Source organism: Aulonocara sp. 'chitande type north' Nkhata Bay, linkage group LG8 (assembly GCF_057382095.1).
Source record: "Aulonocara sp. 'chitande type north' Nkhata Bay isolate Kocher_YH1m ecotype deep benthic linkage group LG8, A_spYH_male_GT1.1, whole genome shotgun sequence".
NCBI classification, from domain to species: domain Eukaryota; kingdom Metazoa; phylum Chordata; class Actinopteri; order Cichliformes; family Cichlidae; genus Aulonocara; species Aulonocara sp. 'chitande type north' Nkhata Bay.
Window position 1 is genome coordinate 10546844 of NC_141351.1, and position 25643 is coordinate 10572486.

A 25643-nucleotide genomic window follows, 5' to 3' on the forward strand; every position below is an offset into this window, starting at 1 on the left:
TGAAGGTCACATAGTGGAACAAGCCATTGAAGGAGCCTTCACTGTAAATAGCTGCGTCACCTGTCAATAACCGGAGGAGGAGCAACTCACACTGAGAGGCACTGTCATCGCTTTCAGCCTGGCTGCTCTCTGCAGTATTGTAGCTGACTGTGCCACTGTGAGTGTGGACTTTATAACACTGTTCTCCTCCTGCTGGCTCCAAAGTTAAAAAAAAACACACACAAGAAGCCTAAAAAAAATGCTATTTTTGGGAAGTAAGCATATGTTCAAAGTGCTTTCCTCTCCATTTCCTTGCATGTACATGCACGTCTGCATGATCCTTACGTATTCTCATTTGCTTCAGCAGTGGCAAGAAGAAATTAATTTTGCTGTGTACACTAAAGTAAATAGCAGATACTGAGAAGAATACTCCAAAAATGTGCGAACCATTAATCTAAAAAACCCACACATAGTACATTTATCAAAGTTCTGCTTCTTTCCTGAATAGTTTGGGAGCTATGACTACAAAAGCTGTGTATAGAACCAAAACTTCATCTTCAAATTATTTAATTGTTGTAATTTCTAATAAGAAAAAAAAAATCTTATTTTTGCCCCCCTCCTGCAGTTCAGTAGCCCCCTCCCCCATCCACCAAATGCATACTCACCTCTCTAATGCTCTGTGTTAAGGGCATCAGGAGCATTCTTCCTCGCCATGTGCCTCTGTCACTCAAGTATACCCAGCCACACACAGTCGTGTTTCCACTGTGTCCTCTGTGTTCCCAGCACAAGCCTGGCACTCTGCTCTCTGTGAGCACACTTCTTTTCAAACCGTCTCTCGGGAGTCTGGGAAAAAGACCTGAACACTGCCTAAATCTGCTGCGCCTTAGCAGCTTTTTGTCTTCCATCAACTGTTTTGGTTTTTGGTGGAAGAATAGAGTAACAAGAATAAGACAGTCTTCAAATTCCAAAGCTGCATTTCTCCCAAGATGGCACCTGTAAAATTTTGGGTGGTAGGTCTCCTGCTTATGCTGCTGTGCTCATCCCAGGTCCCTTTCTCTGTTATTGTAAGTGCCCAAGACTTGAACGAACTGGAGGAAAGCCTCCATGATAGAAATGCTAAGGAGGCTGAAGAAAGTGAAACGGCTGAGGTTGGTGAGGGGAATGAAGAAAAAGATGAAGACTCAGATGATGATGATGATGAGGTAGAGACTGATGAAAAGGTGGAAGAAGAACAGGAGGATGAGAAGGAGACAGCAGAGGAGGAAGATGACAATGTTGATAATGAGGAAGAAGATAATTCTCAGGAGAACGGGGATGTTGAGAAGGAAGAAGAAGGTGAGGCTTCAGATGAGGATGATGCAGAAAAGGAAGAATATGAAGCAGAGGAGGATGAAGAAGGTGAGGCTTCAGATGAGGATGATGCAGAAAAGAAAGAATATGAAGAAGAATATGAAGCAGAGGAGGATGAAGAAGGTGAGGCTTCAGATGAGGATGATGCAGAAGAGGTAGAATCTGAAGAAGAATATGCAGCAGAGGAGGATGAAGAAGGTGAGGCTTCAGATGAGGATGATGCAGAAAAGGAAAAATATGAAGCAGAGGAGGATGAAGAAGGTGAGGCTTCAGATGAGGATGATGCAGAAGAGGTAGAATCTGAAGAAGAATATGCAGCAGAGGAGGATGAAGAGGAAGAGGTGGAGGCAGATGCAGATGAGGAGGAGGAAGTCCCAGCTAATAATGAGGAAGACGATGAGAAGGAAGCAAGGCAAGAGGGTGATGGTGAAGAAACTCAAGGAGAGGATGTAGATGAGGATGACTCTGAAGATGAAGATGGTGAATCACACTTTAACAAAAAAACATGCACACATTTTGAAACATATTAATGGGTTAGCAAGATACTAAATGGTGCAGTATTTAAAGTTACAACAAATAATGAGATTTTTTGGAACCCCGTGAGTGACTCTGTACTCTACAGTAGCTCTCTGACATTGTTCAGCTTACTAGGGTTACTTTAGGAACACTGTCATACATATCAGTCCTAAAATGGACTGGATTATCTGTGCAACAGCAGGAAGGCAACAGTATCTAAACCATCTATTTTCTAGTGGCCAGTGTAGCTTTTGAGACTTCAAACAAGCACCAAACATTGAATACTTTGAGATTTGTCCAAAAGAGGGTGTTATAAAGGGATTTTTTTTTTAAATTTCAGTCATTGCTTCATGCTTGAAAAAAATGACAACAAATGATATTATGGAAAAACAGCACCTGTAGGAATTTTAGCTTTGTTTACAATAAATCTACTTAGACTATTTTGTAAAAACAAACATGTCACATGTGATAGGTTTGTAGCATAAACCTATTTGCTGGAATGTTAAGGACAATTCAACTACACAGCAAAAAGCATTAAACACCAAGTAGGCAAAGTTCTTCGTGTTACTCATATATGAGGGAGAAAACCACGACAAGCGCCGTTCCTTTGCTTGACCCCAGTCGGTCTTGTCCGCTCCCCCGTAACATTGCTCTTTTATGGAGGTGACATGAATATACATAGGTTCATTAACATATGACGTATACATACACACAAAGAGTACCTTGCCTGTGCATTGTGTATGTGTGTGTGTGTGGAGTCAGTGTGTGACCCCATAAATGACTTCCAGACCTGCCGGTCTGGATGTCTGGCAGTTCATCTAAACAAAAGGTACTTAGACTAAAACTGACATAGCTACGTTTATCCTACCATAAAACAATAAGGGAAGGTATGCCCTCTCCCATGCTCCCAGGATGTGGGTGTGAATGCCTGAACACTCTGGAATGCACACCAAGCCTTTGCAGACTATTAAGGATCAAAGCTCTACCAACATGACATTGATTATAACACTCTAAGCATATATGAGTAGATATTTCTAAGCATAAATGACAATCAACAATACAAATCTAACAACATGATGTTATGACAAAAATATAATACAAAAAAAGAGACCATCTGTGCCATAATATTGCATCAAGTAGAATTAAACATTAGACACGTAACTTGTAAATAAATGGCAGTAATCAGTACTCACTAGAAAAGGTCTTTTTGGATTGTGTACAGAGGCTCAAAAGGCCCAAAGTCACTGTACTCTCAGCAGTTAACTACAAAAAGGCTGAAAAAGTGATGAATGAAGTGGTAAATTACTCCCAAATGAATTGAAATCATTAGCACCAACACAACAATTTGGAAACCCATGTGAATACTTAGGTTTTGATACAGTGAATCAGGAACGCATTCACAGTCTTTCACTTGTTCAAAGGCCCCTGCAGGCCAGGAGAAACAACATTTTCTGGTCTGATGAAAACAGCATGTCTGGAGGAATGTCTGGAGGAAACTAGGCATTGCTCATCACCTGGCCAATACCATCACAGTGAAGCATGGCGGTGGTAGTGTCAGACAGTGGGGATGGTTTTGGTAGCAGGAACTGGCAGTTATTGTAGTAATTGTTGCAAAAGGTGTTAGTATTGAACAAAGGTTGTGAATACTTATGTAAAACTTATATAATTGTATTTTATTTTGGATGAATTTGCAAGAATTTCCTGCAAAATATTTTCAAGACATATAGGGTTATAATCATATATTTATTTAGACAATTTAATGTTCTACAAGATACAGTTGGCTCTATTCCACAGCGTGTCTTGTCCTGTCTTCCTCCGCTCACTCCCAACCGATCACTATAGCTACCTCTCAATTTTCTTCCTGTTAGTTTTTTCCAGTCCACTGTCACCAAAGCACTTGCTCACAGAGGGTCATCTGATTATTGGGGTTTTCCCTGGTCCTTACAATATAAAGCACCATTGGGCAACTGTTGTTGTGATTTGGACGTATAAATAAAACTGAATTGAAATGATTAGAATACAGTTCCTGATTCTGTGAACCATTTACAGATGAGTCTGAAGGTAAAGACACAAAGGACAACCAAGGTGACTCAGATGAAGAGGAGGGAGCTGCTGACACTCCACAGTTCCACTCTGGATCGTTGTGTAGTGTTTGCTCCATTTGTGAGGTAAAAAAAAACAAACAAAAACATGTAATGGAATTAACAGACTTTTTTGTGAATCTACCCAGTAATCACACATCATTATAAGTCCTGTGTTGTCGATTTGCCCTGACTATATACCATATGCACGACTAATCACTCTACGTTGTGGTTTCTTCCCATCTTGTAGCATTGCTCTAATAACTGTGCCAAGTGCCCGTGTGAGGAAGGAGATGAGTCTGATCACTGCGAGCACTGCCAAGTAAGCATCTTGACTTAAAAAGGATTATAACTGCTGTAATAATACACAGCACTTCATTTTGCCCTGTGCCTCTTTGCGTTAATCGGTTTTGTTTGTTTTGTTTTCCAGGGTTGTTCAACCTGCTACATTTGTCCCATTCTTTGTGACACAGTTTGCACACCGGGTAAGTGCTAGTTGTGATTCTGTGGGTGTACTGTTGTGTGTTCACAGATTTCATTAACTTTGGTTTGACTTAAATTTTGTAGGTGGTTTTGTTGATGAGCTGACTGGATCCCTCTTTCAGTAAGACTATTCACATTTAAAAACACAGAGATATTTTTAGATTCATTATTGTTGTACTGCTGCCTTTACACATAGTTTTCCTTTTGTTTCTGCAGGACTGTTGCCTCTCTGCTCTGAGCTCCCTGGGAATTATGTCCGTTTGCTTTAATGTGGAACTGCTCACCAGACTTCACCACATCCCACACAAGCTTTTTATGAATTTTGCAAACAAAAGCAAAGACATATTTATGATTTAAATGATACTTAATTCTTTGTTGTAAGAAGAACAGAAAAAAGTCAGTGTGCACAATTTTTCCACACATGATTTCTTCTTTCACTCTTTCCCCCCACTTTTTTTTGTCTTTTTATTATTTCTACCAAAGTCCCAAAATTTGATAAAGTCATCTTTTTACTTATGCCAAAGACATTATGTGATTGTAAGGTTTTGGAGTTTTTCTAACTGTAGGTTTAGGAATTTAGGGAATTATTCTTTTTTATTGTGAGAAAGGGCACAATTTGACATTTAGCTTCACATTTACATACCAAATTGAAAAACAAAAATAACTGTTCTGGTTTCAGAAATCCAGCTGGATCTAGAGACACAGTTTGTGCATGGTGTTAATGGAACGCACACACAGACACACATGCAGGTATGCACACAGACATATAGGAGCTTGTCATGAATCATGCAGACAAAAAAGATATATAATATATACATTACCAGTCAAACATTTGGACACACCTTCTCATTTAATGTTTTTTCTTTATATTCATGACTATTTATATTGTAGATTGTCACTGAAGGCATCAAAACTATAAAGGAACACATGGAATCATGAAGTAAACCAAGAAATGTGAAATAACTCAAAACATGTTTTATGTTTTAGGTTCTTCAAAACAGCCATGATTTGCTTTGATCACTGCTTTGCATATTCCTGGCATTCTCTCGATGAGCTTCATGAGGTCGTCACCTGAAATGGTGTTCCAACAGTCTTGAAGGAGTTCCCAGAGATGCTGAGCACTTGTTGGCCCTTTTGCCTTCACTCTATGGGAGTGGGACCAAAGAGCTCAAATTTGGACTCATCAGACCAAAGCACAGATTTCCAATGGTCAAATGTCCATTCCTTGTGTTTCTTGGCCCAAACAAATCTCCCCTGCTTGTTGCTTTTCCTTAGAAGTGATTTCTCAGCAGCTGTTTGATTCGCGCAGTCTGCTCTGAACAGTAGATGTAGAGATTTGTCTGCTACTGGAACTCTGTGTGGTATTTATCTTGGCTCTAACCTGAGGTGCTGTTAACTTGCAATTTCTGAGGCTGGTGACTCGAATGAATGTATACTCAGCAGCATAGAGGACTCTTGGTCTTCCTTTCACGGGCCGTTTCTCATGTGAGCCAATTTCGTCGTAGCACTTGATTGATTTTACAATTACACTTGGGGATACATTCAAAGTTTTCTTGACTGACTGACCTTCAGTTGTTAAAGTAATGATGGACTGTTGTTTGTCTTTACTTAGCTGATTGTTTCCTGCCATAATTTGAATTCTAACAGTTGTCCAATAGAGCTGTCAGCTTTGTACCAACCTGACTCCTGCGCAACACAACTGATGGTCCCAATCTCATCAAGAAGGCAAGAATTTCCCCAAATGAAGCCTGACAAGGCACAGCTGTGAAGTCAAACCATTTCAGGTGACTTCATCATGAAGCTCATTAAGAGAATGCCAACGGTTTGCAGCGCTATCAACAAAGAAAAGGGTGGCTGCTTTCAGGAATCTAAAATAAAGGCATATTTAGAGTTGTATTTTTTTCTTTGCAACATAATTCCATATATCATGCTTTATATACTTGATAGGAATATGTGTGACTGCACTAGAGGAAAAAAGGACCATGAACATTATGACAAATTGCAATTTCTCATGTTGTGTCCTTTTTGAGTTCTTGTGCTTGCTTCCTGTTAGAGTACAATTTAATGCAAAACACTGTAAAAAGAACTGTTTTGCCATTATCCAATAAAACATTTAGTTCTTTTAATAAAAATGTGTTTAGCATGGTTGCTTTTTGCATCATCTGTATCCTTTAGCTTCTGCGATTTAACTGTTACAGTCTCTAAATGGTTCACAATAAATTGGGTTCAGAAACGGAAGTTGTGAGTTAAAGATTTTGTAAACAATAAAACCCGGAAGCCAGTAAGGCACCGGTGCAAATGTCAGATGTCATGACTTATATTTCTCAATAGGTAATTCAGGCACTTAGTCTTACATAACACACATAAAGGTGTAAAAAACAGATTACCAAAAAGGAAAAATGGTCCAAATCAAAGTTCAAACTTGATACCAACATTTTAAAAATATTTTCCAACAAGTAAACATGCAAATGTGTCAATCAAACAGGGACTCTGTGATCCATGTCTTTTTTGTTAGCGGTTTGTTGTCTTTAAGATCAAACCAAAACAACTGTGCTTGTTTTGTCGACATACTGCCACAGACTAAGAGGCAGTACTTATTGTGACAAATGAACCAAAGTAAACAGGAAAAATTGATATACTGTACTCAGAAGTAAACATCAGATGATTAAATAATATAATGTATTTTTATGTAAATTAGTAAGGTCAGGTGCGATCTTTCTGTGCTTCCCAACTACTTAAAAAATCTTTGTTCATTTGTCAGTGAATTGACAAAGAAAATAAGAAAAATAACAACCAACAAATTGTAAAAATCATGAACATTGTCATGTCAAGATCAAGTCTTTCACTGATCCGCACAATCATTTGTCTTAATAAACAATCATTGTCACTGTGTCAGTTTACTCCATACCTCGCCATCATCTTTAATGTTTTGGAAAAAGGTGTTGTGTGTTTGCTGTATTTCCGTTCTGCATAAACACAAAGAGAACTGGGCCTAACAAAGCATAGGGATGAGTGTGTGAGGACATGAAGGACAGAAACCCTTTTTGTGTAGATTCACTTACCAAAGTGATGTGTGTATACACAGTGGTTGACATTAAACATGACCAGGTAACAGGTCTGTGTGATAACAAATTGTAAATCTCTGTACCTTTACCTATCAATATTTTGTAATAAATTGACATATGAATGAAATTTGACAATTGGTTTTTAATAAATTTGTCACCACTTTTGGCTGACTAGTGTAAATACTGCGGTTTGTAGGAATCATGTCTTAATTTATTTGCTTATCTTAACATTTGTCAATGTTTTGTGTATAATAGTTTTATTTTATTCGATAATAGTTTGTGGATGGTCACATGATTGGGGTTGTATTGAATGCTAATAGGCACCTGTTGGTAGGATAAATCTTTCAATGTTTTTTTTTTCTTTAAAATATAACGTTTGCACTTTGGAATACGTTTTTCATTTCCCTTTTCAATAATAGAGATTTAGTGGTATTGTTTTTTGTTTTTATCTCAGTATCATTATTTTTGATTGATGTGTCACATGAATGGATAGGTTAAATCTCCATGTCAGTGACTTTAATTTGTTCCTGGGGGCCCTACAACTTTCCAATGGAATGTTTTAAATAGTGTCACAGGAAATACAGGAGTGATATCAAATTCAAAAATGTCATCTGAATATGAAGCTCATACCATCAGCTTTGTTTGACCCGAACACTGTATATGGGGGCTTGGTTGTCCAACTCTGTGATTAAAAAAATGATAATACAAATGATGAACTCTATACAAAAAAACAAAGTGAGGGACCTGTCACTGCACCAAATCAGAGTGTTTTGAATAAGAACTTTCTTATATTTTCACCTTTGTCTCATCTAGAAGTAATAGAAACTAAGGGTGGTTTTTCTGGATTGTAAAAAGAAACCCGACAAACAGCTCTATTTCCTATGAAACATTTTGTAAGCTGAGCATCTGAAAATTCTTGTACATAACAAGATTTGTTTGTGCTGTGCTTTAGAAAAAAATGTATTGCCATTGGAATGAATACATTTTGTTGCAGTATGCACTGTTTTGGGGTTTTGTCTTGTTTCGTCCATTTCTTTAATTATTCCATCCTCTGGGATCAAATATATGATTTCATATACACATAAGCACCTAAGTGATGCATTGGAGTAGAATGAATATAGTTAAACATACTGACTTAACCAGATAACTGGTACACTCCTATTGATGCATCTATTTTGAATACCACATTTTGTAAAAGTGTCTTCAACCATGTTGTGTGTCTCCCCTATACTGCTCTTTGTTTATACACGGGGGTGTCCTCCCATTGTTTAGCATATTATATATATATTGATAGATATAGATAAGTATCTTGAAGTGTACTGCGGCAGTTTCTTACCCCTTTCTCACTGATGGACTCATTGAAAGCGGACAAAAGTTTTTAATCTGAGAATTGAAACCAACACATCTCTTCATAAGACTTGGAACTCTGAGACTGGAAGAGTGAAGGTAGGATGATTTGTCAAACTTTTAACCCTGAGTACAGTAATGAACAGTTGTCTGATCTTGACAGCTTCTTCATGGAGTTTTGTAAAAGAATGAGGATCACAAATCTCATCCAAGTGATCATTTTAGGGCTTTTTGATGCTCATTTTAAATCTTAATCTTTATAGAATAAACTAAATTTCCACTGAGAACAATACTGAGATGCTTCCCCTTCCTAAAATCTCAAATCTAAAGTGGAAGGATTTATTTTTTTTGTTATTGATACACTGAGTAATAGCGAACTCAAGAAAGACTTCAAAGCCACCTCTGTCAAAATTAAATATGTTTATGTTCTTTATAATCTAACTAAAACTGCATAAACATACAACGTTTTCCAAGTTACAACAATCTATACCATTTGTAGTGGAGTGCACATTGAAAGGAAATGAAGTTAAAGTGAGTGGAGGTGGACTCAGTGGAACATATACAGGACTTCAGTTTCACTTTCACTGGGGTGATGTAAAAAATCCAGGCTCAGAGCACATGATTTATGAGCACAGATATCCAACGGAGGTACAATGTTTCTTCATTGCTTGACATCTAAACTCCTTTTCTATATTTTGCTTTGCCTTATAAGTTGTTGGACTTTCTTCCAGATGCACATAGTCACTCAGAAGGATCATCTCACTGCCCCTCCAGAGCATCCAGATGGATATGCTGTACTTGGTTTTTTTTATAAATGTCTGTATGCCCCAGACTTCTCGCTGCTATTTTTAAATAGGCGACACTTATAAAACTGGTTTACATTGACGGCTTTTAAGTATTAACATAATTAGCATTCATACATAATGTAGAGTTGAAGTCCACAGGAGTCAGAGCCATGGGTGAACTTTACATCATACCTGGCAAACCTCACCGACAAGGGTTGGTCTTTTCTTCCACTAGAGTTCCAATGGCTTTGTTTAAAAAAAAAAAAGAATATTGAAAGATTAGAAGAATGGCCTGCCATTGTTGTTGCAGTTATAACAATAGTTAAAGGAAATTTGTGTTTGACTTCTTTGTCTGTATGTGGCATTATTTTTGAAGTCAAACGATAAAAGTTTGTAAAGTCATGAAGCAGAAGAGGGTGAGACAGTAGCTGACAAACCATGCCTCTTGACTTTTGTGAACATGCACTGAAGTGAATATAAAATGCAAACCACTTTATGATTACATTTATTTATCCTTTTAAATTCAAGTCTCTTTCATTCTAATCTTTCCACAGGGAGCAAGGTTAGTTTAGACCATAGCATCTCTATTGATGACTTAATTGGAAATGTAAATTTGACAAAGTTCTACCGATACATGGGTTCCCTGACAACGCCTGCTTGCAACGAAGCAGTCGTGTGGACAATCTTTCACGAGCCAATCCACGTCAACACTGAACTGGTGAGTTCTCTTTAGCACAAGAGGAGCAAAGATCGTGTAAGGGGATCTGCAAATATGAATGTTCTCTCCACCTTTTAACACAAACACAACTAACTAAACGGTCCAAGCTGTATGAGAAAATGCTGAAGAAAAAGCTTCTTATGTTAATTTATGTATTAGATATCAGTTAATTTATCACTTAATTATAGTGAATAGCTTGACCTGCAAATGACTCGTGGCAAATGAAATTCTTCTGTTATCCAGTCTGTGTTGGAATCACAAACATTTGCAGAAGAAAACTGAAACATGCAGCCAAGCACACGTGACATACCAATGGAACACGCTGGTACATGCTGGTGTCTGCTTTGATTGTTCTGTTTGATAATCATGCCTTTTTATTTATGTTATTTCCACTGTCTGTACCAACAAGGTCTTTCTTGTCACCTTATCTGCCTAATGGTGGTCAGCTGTCTGCAGTTAGTGAGGCGTAGGCCCTATACTTGTCTGGCGACTCAGTAGATGCATGACTCGTTGAATTTAACTTAAGGCATCAATGAGTATGCAAATCTCTTACAACACTTTTGTGTGCATAGTCTGTAAGATTATAAAGCACCTCATTAGCCTGGATTTGACAGGCATGATAGGAGGATGACATCTGAGAGTTTATTTTTGTGGAAACAGAAGAAATACACCACAGTTATTAGAGTTTTGTATTTACTATTTTTCCCCCTATTTTCTTTTCTTTCTTTTTTTGATTTGCTTTCTTTCAGTAAGATTTCAAAACAGATTTGCTAAAAAATTATGAGGATCATTGTCAGGGCAAGATTTAAGATGTCCAGAACCTGGATTACAATATGAATAAGGCAGCTAGTTCACAGTCTCAGTGACTAAATGCACCAACGCATCATTAGGTGGGGCATTTCCTTTTTTTAAAAAAATATTAGACAATTTTGTGCATTATTATTATTTATTTAATTTTATTCTGAAGTGTAGTTTGTATTGTTGTTTCAGAAAAATGTTCTTTTCAGACTTCGTTTTTAGTGTGGTTTTACAAATCTATAATAACCCCAGTAGCCTCTTCCAAGTACCAGCTACTTTTTATGACATCAGGTCTAATTTTGTGCTTTTTTTGTGTTCATATGTGAGAAAATCTACCATAGCTGATCTTGTCTGGCAGGACAGCAGAATGACATAAACAGTAAACTGACATAACAGCAAAATGCCCCATAATAAAGTAGGCTTCACAAATTTGCAAATCAAAATCTCTTTACATATTTTGTAGAGTAAAGTGCTCTAAAGCCTCACAAGAGCTGAAGGTTTTTAAAGGATGCCTCTGGTTGCAACTCATCTTGACATGAAAAAAGTGTCTTTGTTCAATTTAGGTGTGCAGATAAAACAAGCAGTAAAGACATTTATTTGAAAGTTATTTGACTGAGCTATGGAGATGCAGTCTGATGGTGCTGTATGTTTGACACAGTTCACAACCAAATCCCCACAGTAGCAGTAGAAGAAAGCAGAAGGGTCAAAACAGCAAAAGCCAAAAATCACTGTTGGATGCCAGTGATCTTCAGGCCCTCAGGTTTTGTGCATTTAAAACAGTCATGATTCTGTTACGGAAATCACTGTTTGTGAACACGGTTCTCCATGCCTTACACAAATGTAAGTTAAAACTCTGTCAGAAATGCTGCTGTCGTCTCTGGATCAAAGTTAACTTCAGATGGACTGAAGCTAAGTGGGACACTGTTCTGTGGTCAAATAAATCAAAATCTGAAATGGGACAACTTAGATAACATGGATGCTGAAGCTGCTAGACTAAAGAAAAGACTGGAACGGTATTTGCACCTAGTTCAAAAGCCTGCATGTCTGGTTGTACAGGGTTACATTAGCACTTATGAAATTGACCTGCAGATGCGGAAGGGCAACACAGGTACTAAAATCTTGATATGGGTTTAAAAGTGACATATTCTTCCATCTGGATGGCATCTTTTCCAAGAAAGCTCTGACATATTTCCAATTACTATATAGAGCAATATACTAAATCTATTACAGCAGCTTGACTTCATAATATAGAGGAGTCTGGGTGCTGTGGTCTGGCTTGAGTCTAGATCTTTTACACATTAGGAGTATAATGAAAAAAATGGCCAAAGCTTACCCCTTACAAAGGTCCAGCATTGGTTTCCTCAGTTCCCAGATGTTTCTGGACTGTTGCCATAAGAAGACAGGATGTCACATAGTCTTGTGTCATTTTTTGAAGATGTGTTGCTGCCATTAAATTCTTAAAATTGTATATTTTCCATGTAAAATGTTTGATATGTTGTCTGTTTTCAGTTATGATTAAAAAATATGTTTCCTTGTTCTTACACCAAAGTACAGGCTCTCAGAATGTGCACTACTCAGTCATACGCTAGAAGTAAAGAAGTGTTTGTGCTGCCAGGGCACCAGGAGATATTAACAATTTCAAAATGCATTTTTGATTGTAACATTACAGTGGATAAAACTTTGGTAATCTGTTCTCAGATAAAGAAGTTTCCCATGGAAACAAAGCTGGTTAATATCTACCGACCTACACAACCTCTTCATAAACGTCACGTTTATGCCTCCCGTGGAACTCCTCTGACTCCCCGTAAGCTGCAAAACACATAAATGATTCATGCATTTTTATAACTCCAATTGGCACATTACATATATGACCATTTTTCCATTCTTCAGATGAATGGTGTTATGATCCACATCACTGTGGTATGTATCAGCACATTTAGCTGTAGAGTTTTATGCAGGTTATACTCCATTTTGATTTTGACTTGTCCTAAAAATGTTTTCTGCAAATAGCTGTCACTCCACCTTCTTGGCACCTTCTGCCCGGCTCCCACTGTAGCGGTACATATCAGTCACCCATCAACATTAACACAAACAATGTTGTGCCAGACAGCAATCTTGATGCCTTTTTTTTTATGCACAATTGTTTTGGATATGATTGATGTAAACATTCTTATTTACATCATTACAAGATGTTACATTACAATGACAATCTATTTCACAGAAATCAAAGAGTATGATTGTTATATTCTCTTCTTTTGTTCTCAAACAACCTCCAGTGAAGTGTGTACTGGTGAGAAATTTGATGGAGGTGTCAGGAGGAGGTTTGGGGCATGACTATACCATCCTAGAGTTCCACTTCCATGGGGTGACACATCAGATACATCTGAAGGCTCAGAGCATACTGTGAACTCAATAAGATACCCAATGGAGGTAGTGACAAAGATTAAGCTTTTTTTTTTTTTTTTTATAACCAAACACACACCTGTTTATACTTCATTCCATTAATTCTTTTTCTTGTCCAGATGCACATTGTAAGCAAGAAAAAGGATTTAACCCTGGATCAGGCACTACAGGCACCTGATGGCTTGGCAGTGCTGGGATTTTTTATTGAGGTAAAACTTGGACAAGTGAAACTGTGAGCAACAATATATGTGCTTTATTGGTATCAAACACCTTTGAGTGCTTGTAATAAATGTACCAAACACGTACATGTCAAAAAAAGCTAAATCTATACTATACTCAAATTTCTGACGGCATCTGCAATGTGAACAGGGCAGAAGTAATTCCAAATAATAGTTTCCACTGACTGACAGGTGCCATCACGTACAACATTACATCAATATTTCATCTAAAGACAAACAGTTTCCATTTTAACCTGCTCCACGCACAAAGTTGTGTTATCACTGTCTCAGGCACTCAGTGTTGTTGATTGACAGTGCAGTTCATGCTGGTGGCTGATGACAGTTTTTATTTCAAGGACGGAAATCCATTTCTGAAAGTTAAAGTAAAAAATGTATATTTTCTGCTCATTTGACCTAAATGATTATCAGAATTCCACAGAAATCTGAGAAAAGTGAACAAAAAACCCTGAAGTGATTGATAGGTCTATAAAAAGAAAGCATAAGCTGTCTGTAAACACTTTGTCTTAACCCTCTCAGGCTCAAATTAAACTTTTTGTTGCTAATGCACAACCAAGTCCTGCAGTGGTACTTCTGAGTAAAAAAAACCTCATAAAATATGTATGTGGGGTAATCAGGTTGTTAGTTTTTAACTGTTGCAAATCGGCAACGCCTGCCTCGAGAGGGTTAATATCCATTTTCTAGTCCACCCATACTACCAAGAGAACCTCTCATGGGAGCACTGTATCAGGAACAGCAACGGTGTGTTTTTTAATGTTTTAATTTTTTAAGTTTGTTAAACTACAACCCATATGTTTGAGTTTCTTTCTAATTATCCAATATAACTGTCTCGATAGACACATCCCACATCAGCACTAACATCTAAGACAAACGCCTGGAAAAAACTGACCAGCTATCGCTCAAAGATCCACAAAGTTGGTGAGCACAAATGTACTTTGTTGAATATAAAATCAAAATTCTGAATGAGGACCTAAGCAGATCACTGCAACTTGTGCATTTTCACTTCCTTGCAGGTACAACAGTGAAGGTCACAGACGATATCTCCATTGATGACTTGCTTGGTGATGTGAACCGCCATGAATACTACCGCTACAGTGGCTCCCTGACCACACCTTTATGCAGTGAAGCAGTTGTCTGGACAATCTTTAAAGAGTCAATCAATGTGGACTTAAACCTGGTAAGTTATACGTAATGTCAGATATTTAAAAAAGGTAATTCAGCCTTGAGGCCTTTGCATAGTATGCCAGATGAAGAAAAATGGGAGTAATAATACAGATGTTTGACATTCCTATGTACAATGGTTAAAATTACTATATTCCCTTTGTACTGAATTGTGTTTACACAATGAGAAGGCTGATTGTTATTAAGAGGCACCTAGACAGGGAACAAATGCTTTTTGGGGGTTGTTGTAGCTCAGGAGGTAGAGTAGGTCATCCATTAATCGGAAGCTTGGTGGTTTGATCCTTGGCTTCTTCACCCTGCATGCTAAATATTCTTGGGCAAGATACTAACACCAAGTTACTCTCTAATGCACCTATCCAAGTATGAACGTGTGTGAACAGCAAAAAGGACTTAATTAGAAAAGGCATAGAAAAAAGTGTTTGTGTGAGTGAGTATGAATGAGGCAAGTTGTATAAAGCACTTTGAGCACTATATAGAAACCAGCCCTTTTTTACTTTCTACAAAATTGCACATTCTTTCAGTCTTAAGCAATTTTTAAACATTTTAACCAACAGCTGTATCTTGAAATGAACAGTAATACTGATGGTAGAGAGTCGGTAATGTGTATTCCACGTGACATTACGGTCAGCCACTTCAGCTGAGAGTTTATGGATTTAGACGTTAGCATGACGTTATCTCATGAGTTTCCATCTAAAGGCGACATACTCTGTTCTGATTGAGGGATTTCCAAAAAAATAAAAGGTACAGGTCTGCTATCACTTTGCTAAGACATTAAATTGATTAAACCACTGATCACGAAGAATTTATCATATAAAATATTAAAATATCTCTCCCATGGGCAGTGACGAAACAGTGATTTTTTTTTACTAGTTCCTTATTATCTATAGAGATACCACAACACACTATAGATTTAAAACAATATAGGTTTATTCAGTGCAAATATTATTAGTTAATAGTAGGAATCTTTAGTGAATGAATAGTAACAACTTTAAACTTTTATTGTGTTTAACTTTACTAGGTAAACTATGTCATTACATTTAAAGTTCACTGTTCAGTCCTTTGGACAGCTGGTTTTGTGAAAATCCAAAATGTCTCCCTTTTCTTTAGTGGCAGGTCATGATCTCTAGCCAAGTTTTAAGTATGTTTAATCCCAGAAAAGCAGAGAGAAGCTATGGTATGTTTTATATTATTAATGTTGGCAACTTTATATCACAAAAGAAACATACCTAAAAACAGAATGTATCAGAAACACGTGATCCTTGGCCTTCAGCTGGAATAACTTTCATGCATACCAACATGCATATATCATGTAGGAAACTATTCTTAATTAATAAATGCTGACTACATTTCACTGTAAATATTGATTTTTTTTATGTTGTCCTTGACTTGATAACGGTATTGAACAGTTTTTAGGAAACTTGTTAGACTTGAAATCGGTGACCAAGATCGAGTATGATTGTGATAGTTGACCTTAACAACACACACTGAAAAGCCAAGCGCATCTACTATCATAAAAAAATTTAAGAAAATACCATACTTTTTTCATAGCAATAATGTGATAGAACGGCACCACAGCACAATAAGCTATGATAGACTACGTTCAAATAGAGTCAATATAATGTTGGTTCAGGTAAAGTGATTCATCTGCTCGGTTTCCTCTGGTGTGAATGACACTTTCAGTTATCTGTGAAATCAGCTGCTCTCAGTATATCACTAATCAGTGCTGGGCAGGAAGAGAAAAATCATGTGACTGTCTTCAACAGTTCAACACATTCTTTGGCAATCTGTACATGCGTCAGGTGAGGTCACCTTTTCATCAACCCTTATGAGGCTTCCACGACAGGCGCCAGCAGTTAGCAGATTACATAACAGGTTACACTTCTGCACCAATAAACCAGGAGCATGTATTCCAGTGCAGGAACATAGACATCAAATAATGATGTGAACATTAAATATGTCTTAAAAGATCTTTTTTTCCCTTTAAACCCACCAGATGAAGATGTTCCCTAATCAAACAGGATATTTCAATGTGTATCGACCCACACAGCCCTGTCATACCAGAACAATCCTAACTACAGCTGGCAGCGTTCGACAGTACTCCTCGACATCTGTTATGGTTTCTACTGCTGGTACGCAGCACCGGTGTCTATTTTATATAATTTAGATCAGCCAAGAACTGCTGTGAAGAATATACTGTGCTGCACTTATTAGGTTCTTTATATGTTAGCTTGGAAAGTGATTTTTCATTGGTGACATTTGAATATGTAATTTTCATTACTTTCATTGTATTATTATTATTGGTTGATTTTAGTGTGAGCAGAAATGCAGTTTATAAAACTTTGAGGGGATTCATGTCATACTGCCATGATATTAAACCTTGAAACTGAGATTACCAGTTACAGTTACCAGTAACAAAAATATTTCTGCAGTTGCTATAAAATAGCTGTTTCTTTTACTTCATCAAAAAAATATCTTATGAGGAAAAAAAAAATCACTATTTAAAAAAGCTTTTCTTTAGTAAAGGTGATATGTTTGCTATACAAAAAGCAAAGTATAACAGTATATTTTTAAATCAAACACTATTCTTTAGCAGTGGGAAATGTATTCTTCTAGCCAGTTTAAATATAAAAAAACCCCCACTTGTTTCAAATTGAAATGTGTGATTCTTATATGACGCTACAGGTCTGAAGCTTCATGTCTGCTAGGGTTCATTTCACTTACATGCTTGATATAATATATATAAAGTGAGGAGGGAATTTAAAGCTCCTTCAAACTCGGGTCCTCTACCAGAGGCCTGGGAGCTTGAGTTTCCTGTACCTGTGGTTGACCCCAGCCTCTATGGATCTTGTGCTTAGATCTTGTTCCTGTGCGGCCATGATTAGCAATAAATACAACTGAATTGGACTGAATTGAATTGGTGCCATGTAAATGTGAATCTGATCCATTTATTTATTTTGTAACCGTTACAATACATGGCTCTATGTTACTCTGAAGTTGCTGTTACTTTTAATAACATCAAGATTAGTATGTCAGCCAAACAAAAGTAACGAGGGAGTGCCGTCTTTTGTCAGTTTGACTTTTATGTCAGCAAAAACTACAGTTGATCAGGAACCAGTCTAGGTGCCCCATGTTACTTAGACATAGATAACCTGCGTAATCTCTACTCAATTGCATTGAGCATGACCTTTAGCGTATAGTGGTGTAACCTAAAATGCATTTTGCGCTGATATCATAATGGCACAAAGTTAAAAGAAATGTGTCATCTTTAAGTACCAATACAGTTGGAATATCACAGTATGTCATCCTATAGCTGCCCTTTATCCTTTAAGTTTAGGTCCTCTACACAGTGGTTGATTCTTTCTATATGAAATGACTGGTATGTACTAGGAACTGATCTGATATCTCTGTGCTGGTGTTGTTTTTACGTCATCATAACTGCTGATCCAGGAACAACATCACAACTGACAAATGACGTGGTCTGAGCGTTCAATTAGCATTAGCCAAGAAGTTAGTTAATGCTTTTAAAAGCAACCATCAGCAAACCAAGACGAATTACTTAAATTTGGGTAACAGTTAACCTAACTCTTTGTTCTAGGGCATTAGGCAAACCAAAGCATTTTTTTCTTTCCCGCCACATTGCAAAGTTACGACACCGCAACAATGTGGTTGATCAGTTGGTCGATCAATTGCAATGTTGATCCTGGACCAATAAAACAATAAATCACATGATAGGGTTGGGCAAGGTTTACAATGGGTCCAATCGAAACCTTGGCTGATTGTGACCCAAACCTGTTTTCACACCTTGGCTCGTGTGATGAGGTAGAGGATCAATGACCCTCTTGCGGACACTCCTATAGGGCTTAAAATTTGGAATATTAATTGCACTTAGAACTGAAGAAGCTTCTCGGATGAGAGGTGAAACGCCTTCAAGAAAACTTGAAGTCCAGATGCTTTTCTTTCCATGCTCCTTAGACCATCCCTGGCCAACATTATCATGATGATACAAAAATAGCAGCAACATATCATAATTAGATATCTCCATATAAGCACAAAACACACCTCTAGAAGTTTAATATGAATGAAAAAAAAAATCATTTTCTTTAATTTTGATTTAACTTCACAACTACATACGATTTGTTTCCAAAACCCAGGACCAGTATTCTGCTCACAAACCTTCTCAGAAAGTAGTTTTAGCGTTTCACAAAGCTTTCTAGTTTAAAAACCTTCTGGTCACGAGAAAACATAAACAGGGACATGCAAAGGAAAATTATCAGTGCAGCTCTAAGCAAGCTATGGACTGAAAATAGTAACATATGATATAACACATTCTTCCAATAGGTTTGACTGGTTGATTAAACAAACAAAAAAACCAACAAAACTAGAAAAGTTGCCTGTGAATGCCAAAGTGAAAACAAACAGTGTCACAGACATTGCATGTGTACAATGTGTGCTTACGTAATCATATTTTTCATGGTGATAAATCAAAGTACTTGTCACCATGCAACAATGATGGAAATAAAAGAATTCACCTTTAACTTGAAAAATACTCCAGCAGAGCCAGACTCAGGGAGGAAGAAGAAGGAAGGACAAGAAGACAAACTATGGGAGAAAGAAGACAACATTTAATGACATGCAATATGTGCTGTTGTAGTCAAAGGTTGCACTCATCATGGGCAGGAGTGTCATGGTAATTTGGGGCTCTTAATGACTCTTTTGAACTGTTCTTTCTCCAGGGTGGAATCATGTACAGCATTCATCTTTAATAACCACCACAACAAACGTCTGGCATAATTCTGACTGGATATTTGACCACTTTTGGCAGAATTAGTTATTAGTTATTATCTTTTAACATGATTAGTTTTAACAGAAACAGATTTCATTTCATGTATTTATTTATTTATTTCACTCTTGGTTCAACAGTTTCAACAGTTTATCATTCCGTACACACAAACCTTTTTATATTTTTTTTAATCTGAAAAAAAGGGGAAAAAAAAAGACAAGACATTTTTTTCTAAAAATGGCCTGTCTTTGTATAGCACTTTACTTAGTCCCTATGGACCCCAAAACACTTTACACTACATTCAGTCATCCACCCATCCACACACTGGTGATGGCAAGCTACATTGTAGCTACTGACAGAGGCGAGGCTGCCAGACACTGGCGCCACCGGGCCCTTTGACCACCACCAGTAGGCAACGGGTGAAGTGTCTTGCCCAGGGACACAACGACCGAGACTGTCGAAGCCGGAGCTCAAACCAACCTTCAGATTACAAGGCGAACTGCCAACTCTTGAGCCACGATCACCCACAATCAAAAAACAAGTAAATCATGTGTCACTCTTTTACAACTTAAGTGTTGTTGCTGGTTCGATAATTATTCTGAAATGATTGTTAGCTGACCGTTTTGGAAACAAAAACAAACATTTTCTTGAATTCTATTTTAGCTTAATCAGGATTTGTTTCCAAAATCTAATATTCTATTGACAACTCTTCTGTGAAGAGTAGCTGTAGAGGTACAGGGGGAAGAGAGGCCTCATCTACTAATAGAAAGGTTGGTGGTTCGTGGCTTTGAGTGCTTCAGGAGCACTCAAAGGTAGAGTAGAAAGGAGCCATATAAAAACCAGTCCATTTTCCATTAAAGTAGTTTGAATTAGTATTTTGGACGGTATTAATAAAGTTTCTTAGTACAATGTGTATCTGAACATGAGAAAATAAGAGTGGCTGTGATTAATTTCCATAGCTCCAAGAAATCTGAGCTGAAATAGTAACCTATGGACACATTCTTTTAAGATCAAATTACAGCATGTTTGAGTAACACATTTTGTGTTCCCACAAGGAGGAAATTTCAGTCCGAGACTACTAACAGAGTTATAAGAAATACTAGAAAGTAAAAGAGATAAAAGTAAAGAAAATACATTTTAAAAAATGTGTCGAAGGGACAAAAAAAGGCTAAGGAAAATGCTCAGGAGAAAAGCAGATCACTTTTTTTGATGTATCAAAGTTTGCTATCTACAAGCACCCTTATTGTTTTCTTGCTAGTTTCCTTTTTGCACCACGGAAAAACTAAGAATGAAGTTTTTAACCTAGCACATCCAACCACCATTATAAACTATAAATGTCACCAGTCTTATTATGTCCAGTGTTTATTTTGTTCAATTCAATTTAATTCAGTTAAAGAGAAACCACAACAATCAATGATCCCTTATGAGCAAGAGCTTTTACTACAGTGGGAAGGAAAACGTCCCTTTTTACAGGAAGAAACTTCCAACAGAACCAGGCTCAGGGAGGGGCAGTCATCTGACATGACTGGTGGGGCTGGGTGGATGAAGACAGGATAATAACCAATATGCAAAGAGGTGCATAAACACATAATGGGTTGAATAGGTATCTGACTGACCTGACTAAATCCCAATTTCAAGAGTCAGATGTTTTAGTTCAAAATGCATTTTTTAAAATCTGTTTTTATTTCTCATGACCATTGCTACACACGGACAGTGCCTATTCCATCTGAAAACAGTTCTGTTGTTTCATATTTGTAGATGTGATAAACTTGTGCAACCAATGAATGATCAAAAGGGGGGAGTGGAAAATGCTGAGATTTGGCTCTTGTCTGTGCCAAGCTTACCTGGCTAAATGGAAGGTTTCCTGGTTTTATGTTTTGTCTACTTATAATCTTTTAATACAGGAAATACTCAACAATACAAGGAATGAATGTTCCGACTGTATCCTTTTTGCATTGTTTTTTCATTTAGGGGAATAATGACAATAGTCTTTTTTTATTCAATCAAGCCCGTAGTTTGTTTTTTGTTTTTTTAAACAAAGGACTTCCTTTATGCTAAAACCCAAGATCAAATTAAGCATGAGTAATACTGAATTTTCATAAGATGTTCTTTTGATCTCATCAAAATGTAAAACTGAACAACTTAGCATGAACAACAGTCTAAATTTCTAGACTTCCCCTCTGCCTTGCTTCCTCCAGATTTCTTGTGAGGAAGATAAATGAAAAATGTAACATTTAAAGACACATCAACCACCTGTGAATTTTCAAAATCAAGTGTTAGAGGTACTTCAGTCATGTTAACTTCAGTGCATGCTTCAGAAATATATAGGGTCTCTGACAAGTGCTTGCCCATAAATTAAAGAGATAATCTGTGACCATAACTTGTGTCTATAAATAATTCTTTGCTGGTTATTCTTAATCTATAAAGCCACTAAGAATGTGATGGACTGTACTGTTATTTGACCTCTTAGCAAAGACAAAGTTGAACAAGTTGTTCAAGGGATCTTGAAAACACAGATATACATGATATATTTGGTATTCACAAAAAGTTCAGAATGCACGCAGATCCCCAAGTGTCTAATGGACTGCAATAAATTAGTTTGTGAAACACTTGAGCAGGCAGCATTTGCAAAGGTTAGCTGGTCACTTCCTCCAAAAACATCCATATATGCTTCCATATATGAGCAAACATACAAAAAACACACGGGCAGTGATTAAGGCAGCTGAGTGTTGCGGCTTTAAATGATGCATTTAACACTGACTCGTAATCTCACAACACCCTGGCAACAAAACGCTGAAGTTTAAATCTGATATTTTGATGTATCAAAACTACAAACTTACATTGTTCCCTTCAATGAATAGAACAAGTCATAATTTCCAGCACGGGTCGAAACATGCTTAATCCAACAAAAGCTGAAAGAAGCCACATCATATTCTATGACGCTGAAATGGGCAATGAGCCATTAAAATATCATAAACTCAAAACACACCCAGAAACTGGATATATATAAAATTAAAAACAAAAAACAGTAGCTTCAGGATTTATTAGAACAACCATCATAGATGATATCAGAGTTGTGAGCAGAAACATATATGCTGGCTTCATGCCACCATGAAAAGCTGGTCAAGATACATAAAATGTGTAAGACCACCAAAAGAACCTACATTGCTGATGGGACTGTCTGCACTGGACAATTGAACAATGGAAGAAGGTGGCTTGAGCTGATGAATCAGGTTTTGCTTTCTAACATCCCCGTCCCACCAATTATGAAATAATTATTAACACAAGGCATAACTGTGAACTGAATGGCTTTGATTAGTCTTGACAGAAGAGTGAAGCTATGACAAACAGGCTGCTGTGGTTCCTGGTTACATGTATGCAGGAAATATCAGCGTCACATGTGTTCACTAAAAACCGGTTGTGGGAAATTTGAAAAACTGAAAAAAAAAACAACATTCCATTTTAATGACAGCAACGACTCTCAATCAGATGCTGCTGTCTTCCTGTTACTGATTTGGATGGGTGATAACACACTCGAACTGTCTATCAATACGTCTATCGTATTGCAAAGCTTTGTGTGTTCAACCAGCTTCCCAGGATCTTTCAAGAAGAAGAAACTGTAGCAGAGATCTAAGATTACTTGTTAGTGTAATTACCCACATAGCATTCTGGTTAGTTGCAATGTTTGTCATTTAATTAAAACAAAAATATTGGCATTGAAAACACTATTGATGGATCGCTACTCAAAACCCAAGCTGTCACCTGCACTTAACTGTCATGCATTCACACCTATCACCTTTCAAGAAAAACACAAAAGAAAAAAAAAAGTCATGCAGATCAACATAGGAAAGCATAAATGCTCCTGAATGATGGAAAGCATGCTGTCTGTAATTGTCTACTGGGTGTCTAGGAACAGTCCTACCAAGGCAAAGACTGATATGTTGTTTTAGCAGTGAGTCGCATTAAATCGTCTTATTATTCATGAATCGACACAATCACACGAAAACACAAATAGAACATGATTTAAAAAAAAAAAAACCGATGATAAAACAATCTCCCTCTTTGTCAAACGGTTTTCATTCTTGTTCACTGCACAGTTCCACCCCCGTTCTCTGCGGCCTGCAGGGGGCTAGGAGGAGGAGTTGGCCGTCCGACTGCGGTCTGGGGTGTGGGGCCTCCCTGCTGCTGCGGAGTCGGGGCGGTCTGCCTCTCCCCACCGAAGGGAAAAGGGTAACACCACCTGGGTCTGGGTGCAGTTCCCCCCTCCAGGGGCAAGGGTACCTAGACTCGGTTCGTAGAGTACGCTTGGGGAGTGTGATTCAATTCAATTCAATTCAATTCAATTTTATTTATATAGCGCCAAATCACAACAAAAGTCGCCTCAAGGCGCTTCATAGATACAGAGAAAAACCCAACAATCATATGACCCCCTATGAGCAAGCACTTTGGCGACAGTGGGAAGGAAAAACTCCCTTTTAACAGGAAGAAACCTCCGGCAGAACCAGGCTCAGGGAGGGGCGGCCATCTGCTGCGACCGGTTGGGGTGAGAGAAGGAAGACAGGATAAAGACATGCTGTGGAAGAGAGACAGAGGTGATCGTGTGTACAGCGTCTCTTTATGTTTGTCTCCACGTTGGTTGAGTGTGGAGTACGTGCATATGAGAGCATGAGGGTGGGAATGGATGTTTGTATCTGTGTGTGCCTGTATGTCTGTGTCTATATGTCAGGTTGGGTATCAGACGCCACCTCTCTGGGGACATCTCAGGCCCTCCAAGGTTTGGAGGCCTATCTCCCCCCACCACCACTTCCCCTGCCAGTGGCGGACTTGTGTCTGGGGATGGGCGCCCAGGTACACACCGGCTCACTCCTTGGTGGCTGCTTATCGGGGCCTGGAGCCTGGGGCTCGCTCGGGCCACTTCGGAGGTGGGGTGCCCCCGGCCTCACGGCCTGGGGCTCGGTCACTCAAGCACAGCTGGCTGCCGGCGGAGCTCACGGGCGCGTCACTGCAACCCCCCCTGGCTTCTGCTCCGCGGCTGCTGAGTGAGCCCTCATCTGGGACTCTCCTCAGCTCTTACTGGGACAGTGGCGCAGCTGCCCCTCTGTTGGTCTTCCTTGGTCTCTTGTGTTCTGGGGGCCTCTGGATGTCTGGAGTTTTGATCTCCTCCATACCTGCTTCATGCCCTGGAGGACGGGGCTGTGCCCCCCCCCCCCCCCCCCACACACACACACACCCTCTAGCAGATCATTACATGAAGGAACCTTTAAAAAATAAAACAAGCGCGTCCATGCTCACAGGTGTACACACGGGTGATCACACCCACAAACTACACCCTTTTTGGCTCCTACCTCAAAGCACACTGTGTTCTGTTGATCTTATGTGCTGCACAATAATGTTTAATATTTAGTATTTACTGTCATATTCCCATATATCATTGTGATGTTGTTTATTCTATTACTCTTGTTCTCTTCTGCTTGTTTTCTTTTTTCTTTCTCAACAGGTGATCCAGGTGATCGATATATGCATTTTTTTTTCTTTTTCTTTTTTTTTTCCGCTCATTCTGTTGGTTTTTGTTTTTTGCCCTTCTCCCCCGTCCCTCTTCTCAGCTGTTTCTCTTTCCCTCTTTCTTTCTCCCCTTCTTTCCCCCAGTCAAGTCTGTCCCGTATTCAGCAAGTGAAAATAAAATAAACAATAAAAGGTGAATCAAATGGACCATTACGGCAAGGCTGGGATGGTCAATTTGGTAAAGTAAATCCGTTGGGCATCTTTCTTTGCCTTTAGACAACAATTCTGATGGCAAAAGAGCCAAACGGGACAGGCAAAAAAACAAAAAAAACAAAACAAAAACAAAACAGTTCCTGATTGTGTAAAACAATAAATGAAAAAAGTGAGATCATTAATCATCACGACACAGTATTAAGGC

General features: G+C 38.2%; 1 protein-coding gene and 1 pseudogene across 1 annotated transcript; both read left to right on the plus strand.

Annotated features, from left to right (window-relative positions):
• Positions 1–779: 779 nt before the first annotated feature.
• LOC147323219 (uncharacterized) lies at positions 780–6628 on the plus strand. The gene is made up of 6 exons (XM_086303467.1): positions 780–1809; positions 3895–4013; positions 4177–4248; positions 4357–4411; positions 4494–4530; positions 4626–6628. Exons 1-6 carry the CDS (start codon positions 966–968, stop codon positions 4645–4647), a joined length of 1149 nt encoding a protein of 382 aa, XP_086159593.1. The 5' UTR covers positions 780–965; the 3' UTR covers positions 4648–6628.
• A 3546-nt stretch (positions 6629–10174) lies between these two features.
• On the plus strand, positions 10175–17648 carry LOC147323220 (putative carbonic anhydrase 3; annotated as a pseudogene).
• Positions 17649–25643: the final 7995 nt, after the last annotated feature.

What these genes read in the sequence shown, in the direction of transcription:
- LOC147323219 (XM_086303467.1), top strand. Translation starts at nt 966, where the DNA reads ATGGCACCTGTAAAATTTTGGGTGGTAGGTCTCCTGCTTATGCTGCTG. An exon ending in ATCACTGCGAGCACTGCCAA is followed by an intron (nt 4,249 to 4,356) that starts GTAAGCATCTTG and finishes TTTGTTTTCCAG; the next exon opens with GGTTGTTCAACCTGCTACAT. An exon ending in TGACACAGTTTGCACACCGG is followed by an intron (nt 4,412 to 4,493) that starts GTAAGTGCTAGT and finishes TAAATTTTGTAG; the next exon opens with GTGGTTTTGTTGATGAGCTG.